The sequence below is a fragment of the Chrysochloris asiatica genome, unplaced genomic scaffold, assembly GCF_000296735.1.
Source record: "Chrysochloris asiatica unplaced genomic scaffold, ChrAsi1.0 scaffold00041, whole genome shotgun sequence".
Classification (NCBI taxonomy): domain Eukaryota; kingdom Metazoa; phylum Chordata; class Mammalia; order Afrosoricida; family Chrysochloridae; genus Chrysochloris; species Chrysochloris asiatica.
The window spans coordinates 8832088-8839185 of record NW_006408559.1 but is presented as its reverse complement, the minus strand read 5'-3'; the positions used below and the strand labels follow the sequence as shown (position 1 = coordinate 8839185).

The 7098-nt window shown below is 40.9% G+C and overlaps 1 protein-coding gene across 6 annotated transcripts in view; it reads left to right on the top strand.

Annotated features, from left to right (window-relative positions):
• The window catches only part of CNOT4 (CCR4-NOT transcription complex, subunit 4), a 158164-nt gene that overhangs the window by 120644 nt on the left and 30422 nt on the right, over positions 1-7098 (top strand). For all 6 annotated transcript variants that reach the window (XM_006861153.1, XM_006861151.1, XM_006861152.1 and 3 more), the window contains exons 9-10: positions 776-1025; positions 1888-2385. In XM_006861153.1, coding sequence (XP_006861215.1) covers positions 776-1025; positions 1888-2385 — 748 coding nt within the window. The remainder of the gene's footprint in view (positions 1-775; positions 1026-1887; positions 2386-7098) is intronic.

Sequence of the window (7098 nt, the reverse complement as noted above, 5' to 3'; positions counted from 1 at the left end):
AAAAAAGATAAAAGAGTGTCCGCAACTTTATCTCCATGGTTCTGTCAGGCATCCGTGGCTCCTCTGATCCTTCCCCTGCTTGATCTTGCCAAAATGGCGGTTCCAGGAGCAGCTGAGCATTTTGAATTAGAAAGCAATGGATTTCTTGCTTCTGCTACACATTACCCTAGCTGTAAGCCTTCCAACCTTCTAAATATTCCATTATATGTGGTTCCGAGTTCTGGGATCATCGCCTGAGCCTGCTTGGTCCGGTATTATGTGTTGTTGCTAACAGAGCTCTTCACTGTACTTCCACCCAATCTGCCATCTTGTCTGTTCCCCTAAAAATGACTTTTGATGGGCTGCCTGGGAACAACTTGATGAGCTTTTTTCTTCAGTTTGGTTGAACACAAGCTATTGAGACTCGTCGTTTGCAGAAAGAGTCTAGCAATAGAGTCACTGCGTCAGCAATCTGGGTGTTATTGATCGATTGTTATTTGGACTCTGGAAGGTTTTCATCCTTGGGCATAATAATACCACAGTTAAGCCCCAGAGCGGGAGACATCGTCTTTCTTCTGGAAAATGAGAGGCAGGGAGGCCAGCTTTGTAACGCTTTTCAGGCAGTGCAGTTTCTCTCTGATTTTCTGAAAGCCCAGGCTCTCTCATAAAAACCTCCAGGTGCCCCACTTGGAAGACCATACTTCCGGCACATTTAGTCGTACACCTTTTAAATCGTGACTTATTTAAAATGTATAAGCTTGTATTGATTATAATTTCCTTTTCCTGTTTTATTTAGGTATCTAACAGTGATACGCCTTCACCACCACCCGGTTTATCCAAATCCAACCCAGTCATCCCCATCAGCTCATCCAATCACAGTGCCCGGTCTCCTTTCGAAGGGGCAGTAACAGAGTCACAGTCGCTATTCTCAGACAACTTTCGCCACCCCAACCCTATCCCAAGCGGGCTTCCTCCTTTCCCCAGCTCCCCACAGTCATCCAGTGAGTGGCCAACAGCGCCTGAACCACAGAGCCTCTTCACGTCAGGTATGCAATGCTGTCGCTCACATGCACCGTGCTCTCCACGCAGGTAGAGTAATTGCAGTGTGGCGCAGAAAGTACTGTTAAAAGATTGGTTTCTCCAGAAACCAGTGGCTGTCTTCTAATTTCACGCTGAAATAAATAGTGTGCTCTTCTGGGAAGTCGAGAAGAGCTGGCATTTTTAGTCAGGTTTCTGTTTGTACAGTTAAATTTAAGAATTATCTTACTCCTAACTAATATAGAGGTAAGTTCTTTCATAGTAAAAGATGTGTTTTGGCATTTTTGAGCCATTTCCATTTTTTAGTTATTATAAGGTTTTTATTAATTAATTAATGTAAGATAATTAGTGTGTTAAAGTAACAGGGACAATAGTATCTCTGGAGCAGCCAATTAAAAAACGAACGCTAAACGATTTAATAAACATTCTTCCCATTAAATTACATTATATTCAAAATGATTTATACTTTGTCCTTGATAGGTAACATTTAAAAAAGTTAGCTTTAGTAATCAAAATCTGCCAGATTGATTTATTATGCAATCTAAATGACACAGTCAAGGAATGGTTGAGAGTGTCATTTTGCTTGATTAGCAAAAATCAGTGTGGAATTCAGGAAGTTAGTAGCTTAAAAATATGCCAGAAACAACAGCAAAATAAATAAAATAAGAATGTGCTAGAAGCATATGAGGCCTTTTTATAATTATATAACATTAATGAGTATGCTAATAATTTGTTGTTTTTTTTTAAATGTGCAGGTAATTGGTTTTTGTCTTGTGATATGACACATTTAACTTTCAATAGTATGGATGCTTGTTAAGTCAGAAATTGAGCTGTGTGTTTTATGTTAAACACAATTTTTCTCCCCCACAGAAACAATCCCAGTAGCGTCCTCTACAGACTGGCAAGCAGCGTTTGGCTTTGGTTCTTCTAAACAACCAGAGGATGACTTGGGGTTTGATCCCTTTGATGTCACTCGAAAAGCCTTAGCAGACCTAATTGAGAAAGAACTGTCAGTCCAAGACCAACCCTCGCTCTCGCCCACCTCTCTCCAGAACTCTTCCTCACACACTACAGCCGCCAAAAGTCCAGGCTCTGGGTTCCTGCATCCTGCTGCACCTGCAAATGCCAACTCTCTCAATAGTACCTTTTCAGTCTTGCCACAGAGGTTCCCTCAATTTCAGCAGCACCGAGCGGTTTATAATTCATTCAGTTTCCCAGGCCAGGCTGCCCGCTATCCTTGGATGGCCTTTCCACGCAATAGCGTCATGCACTTGAACCACACAGCAAACCCCACCTCAAATAGGAATTTCTTGGACTTGAATCTCCCGCCTCAGCACAACACAGGTCTGGGAGGGATCCCTATAGCAGGTAGGTTCATTTAAAATCTTTGAGAATTTGTGACTTGCTCATGCCTTCAGGCTGTTTGTTGATGGGCAGGAAGGGAGCAATGAAAGATCAGAATTAGACTACTTTTTATTAGTCGCTGACATTTCTGTGGGGAAAATTTTTAAGGTCTTTATCATAATCTAAAAATTTTTATAAAATTTGAATGGATGCCTTGTAATACGGAGCTTTATAAGGATGGTGGAGTATTATGCCTAGTTACTGTTTGGAAGCATTTTATTTACCAATAGGAAAGACAGTTACCAATCTTTCCTATGTCATATAAAACGCTGAAATGTACAAGGTCTGACTTTGCGTTCTAAAAGTAAATGGTTTCACAACAAGATTATTAAGATGGTAATAGAGGCTAAGGGATAAAGCCACTCTCTACTCTTGGTAGGTACTTATTTTGACTGGTACACACTTACATCTATGCGTACATACACATATATCTCAAGATGGTGCTACTTAGTAATAAAGTATGTTAATGTTTGAGAGCTTTGATTATTGCTTCACAGACATATCGTATGTGCACAAATACACTTCTGTGAAGGGGAAATCGTTTAAGGAGCACCCGCTACTGTTTTGCTCTGTCCATGTTTTTTATTTCTAGGGGAAAATGTTAGGTTCCAATACGTTTGATATCTTAGTACTTCCGGTTTTATACTGTTAACCCATGAAGGTTTCAGAACTTTGGGTTTTGAACTCCCATAACAATATTTATACATAAGGAAATCCTTATTAATAGTAATTTAGACCCTTACGATGCCTGATGAGAAGACTATCCTCAGTAGAGTGCAGTCCTCACTCCCTGTGTTGCATAGTTCATAGAGCTTATTTTTATTCTTTGTCAGGGCCTTTAAGGTACGGCTCAGTAAGTGTTACTGTAAGAATGTGCCAGGAAGGCATTCATTCCGGCTCTTGTTGTCATAAGCAAAGTTGACTGATGGATTCACAGAGCAAATCAAAATTCTTTTGTCTTTATTCCCTTGGCTACCCACAGCATTGGGGTTAGAGAGGACAGTTGATGCAGTGGACTTAGTTTCCCTGGCAGTTGCTACAAGGAAATGAATGCACATAAGCATAGTAGCGCCAACTGTGGCGATGTGTGGGAGTCACAGCATGTGCTCATTGGTTGATGAGAGTTGGGAGGTAATAGCGTGGGTTAGTCCTCTCCTTCTACATGAGATGCACTTGTGAAACACGCTTGTGTCATTCAGCTCCGGGTGATGTCTTTTTTCCTTCTTCCAATCAAGACAGCATATTCGAATGTAATCTTTTGTTGTGTTTTAATCATTCAGAATGTGGTATTTTGATTGCTGGTATTATATCTCATAACTAACTACAACATTAAAAAATCACGTTTCCCCAGATATTCTAAACATGAAAATAAAGTACTAAACAAATTAAATATGAATATTTGGGTTCCTGTTTGACCCACAATGAATTAGTCTATGCAGAAAATACAAAAGAGAGAGAAAATAGGGGCACTCTTACCAGGAACTTTATAGTGTAGTTGAACAGATAACATTACACATCTATGGAAGTGGAGACTGTGATACTGGACTCTGAGCGGCATCGCTGTGCCTCTGACTGCTAAGGAGGTAGGAATTGATGTGGACTCAGGCGTTTTGGATTTGGGTTGGCAGGGAGAAGGGAAAGGCCATAGCTATTGATGGAAACCTCCTGACAGAGACGTAGAGGCAGGGCTTAGTGTGTCTGCTTGGGAACAACAGGCCTGTGTTCTCTAACGAAGTGCTTCTTACGTTGTTTGAGGTAACGGAGAAGAAGAGGGCTGGTAGCCAGCAGAACAACAGGACTTGATGTGAGGAATCAAGATACCTCTGTGGAACGCCAGTTCTTAGTTGTCTTCATTTTGTACTTTCATGTGGCTTTTTACATGACCACTTTTGATAGAGTATCTGTTCTTCCACTTTCGAAGTCATCCAGTTGTCTGGGTAGCATAGCAAAGTAGTTTGAACGCAGGGATTTCAAGTCAGTAGCTATTCGGGCAGTGCCCCAGTAGTGTTACGGAGTCACTGATTGGTGAAGGTAGGTGTCCTCATGTTAGCCCTCTGAAGTCTTCATCTAAAGGAGCTCCTCTATGAAAACAGTGTGCCATTAAATGTGGTCCTGTCTTGGTGCCTGTTTATTTTTCCTTTGAATGCACAGTACTCAACCAAAGGACATCTTAAAACAAAGTCCGCCTCTCCAAATTCTAAGACTTAGTCACTGGCTTCGGGTTCTGAATCCTTGTGTGTTTTGGGGAGGAAGCGTGCTATTTTAGATTTTTGGCTATGAGTAGTTTCTTGGTTATCAATGGTGGTAGTATGCTTACTATTGGGTTACTCTCAAGGCTGCGATGACTAGAGAAGTTGAGTTTTAGTGTACTAAAATTCTTGAAAATGTTTCTAAAAGTTACAATAGAATCCTCTCTTGGCTTAAAATATTTGGCAGACACCTCAGGGGACTGAATGTTTCATTGAATCATTTTAACTAGATGGTTTAGAATTTTAGTCACGTTTAGAAATGACATTTAGAGGGTGAAAATCTGGGAAACTATGTACATCTTCATTCACTGGGTCTAATTTGAAGCAGTGTAATACCTAGTCATTTCTTCCCATCTTCTTGTTAGAATGCAGCAGTGTTTGAGTTGAACACTGGAGTCCAGCTTTGTACCCTGCAGTGACTATCACCGAAGCCCATATAGAGTAACTGGGGTCCAGAGTGCATGCTGCTTCTGAGAGACCTGCTGCTTTAACATATGTTCAGATGTGATGTAATATTCAGTTTGCCCCACACTAGGAAAGGTCCATGGTGCATTTCTTCTTTAGGTATGCACAGTGAAATAGAGGACCTAACCAGGAGGAGGGAGTCTGCAGAGGCGGCACTCACCTACGTACACAGATGCTGCGCTTGTATCTATTAGGGATTTGCACTGAGGTGTTTATTTTGGGTTGTTTCGTTAGTTATTAAAGCTTGGCATATCGGAAACTTATCCTGGGAAAGGGTAGTTGTCAGTTTGCCAAATGCAACGTCCATTTCCTTAGCCTAATTGAAAGCGTATTTTAACGGGTTTCAAGTCAGTTGTTCCTTCCTGAGGTGCAGTCTTTTAGGCACGTTGTACTAGGGTGGGGAGTAGGGACAGCACTCCCAGTTTACTGGGTGTAGATGGGTTTTTGAAGTAATTCTTCTTGGGGGCACACTTTGATTAAATTTTGGCCTTCAGATCTTATTTTTTTTTTATGATTGGAACCACATACCTTTGTTCTGACTTCATCTTTTCCCCTCGACAGTGACTTACCTGTTTAGTTCCTTCATTTTAGGAATGGTAGAAGTCTGCCCCAAAGGTGAACTAGCTTGTTAAGGGTACCTGTTCAGTCAGCAGTGGCCTTGCTCTTGATAGGAACACTTGTCCCTGTGTGCCGTGGAGGCTCTCCTTCACAGGGACAGGCCCCCAGCCTGGACTTTCTCCCCACAGGACTACATTTCTGCCGTCACAGACTTGCAGCCCCCACGGCCAGCAGTGCCTGTTGTTGAGATGGCTGGCCCAGCTCAGGTTTATGCAGCCAGTACACAGTGAGGGCCATAGGTGTGGTGAGAGTCAGTCTCCTGCTTAGTCCGCATTAGCCTTCCGTTCTCACCAAGGATTCTGGTCTAGAGTTTGCTTCACGTAGCTTTCATGCTAGGCAGTTGGGACTTAAAGGATCTGTGCCAATTTATCAAAAACCCAAGAAATGACATGGTTTAAGGACTGAAAGACTTTTTCGTCACTTTATCAGTTTTGCCAATTTGGCTCTAAGGAACTCTGCCAAGCTTAGTATTTCATGATAGAAATGCCATGAAAAACAAATCATAATAGGTCTAACAAACAGACTAAGTCAAATTGTTATTTCAAAATAATATTTAGAAAAATATTCACATGTGTTTAGGATTGGATATTTTTCCTCAGGTTTTGTTCATCCAGATTTTACTTTGGAGAGGCCATTTTTCTTCAAATGTTCTTTGTTTCAGAATTAATTTTCGCAGTGACTGGATGGAGTTTTAAGTCATGTGTTAAAGCAGTCACTTAGAGTCAGACAGTTAGCCATTATTAGGAGAACTGGCCTCATTTTCTGCTCAGTTCTCTGACCTAGGAGGAGTCTTCTCACTCTCAGTCAATTGGATCATTGTACTGTCAGCCCCCCCCCCCCCCCCGTTTCCCAGTGACTTCAGAAGTTAATATTTAATATTTAAATCTACTTGTATTTCAGTTTTCAAAGGCATGGTCTGTGCCTTTAAAGCATTCATTTGTATTTGTTTCTTCTTTGAATAATCAGGTTTTTACCTTCTCAGAGTCAAGTTTCAATTTTTCCACATAATCCTATTTCCTGTTAGGAACATTTGTATCTGTGAGGGTCCAATTGACTTGGAAAAGAATGGCTTTCCTGGTCATTTGTTGTTGTTGTTGTTTTCCTTTTTTGTATATTTATAATTCCTTATCTATTATATGTATCTGTTCTTATCTCTACATAGTATTAAAATGAAGGGTGTGCTTAGAGCTTAAATAAGTTTATATTTTAAGATTTGAGTCTTGTTTCACACCTGGACTCCAGCTACTAAGCATGTATTTGGTGTATGTGTCAGTATTCCAAGTGTTGAAGTCGTATTTTGCAGGGACTGTTAATAAATCTAGTCACCCATAACTAGAGCATGACT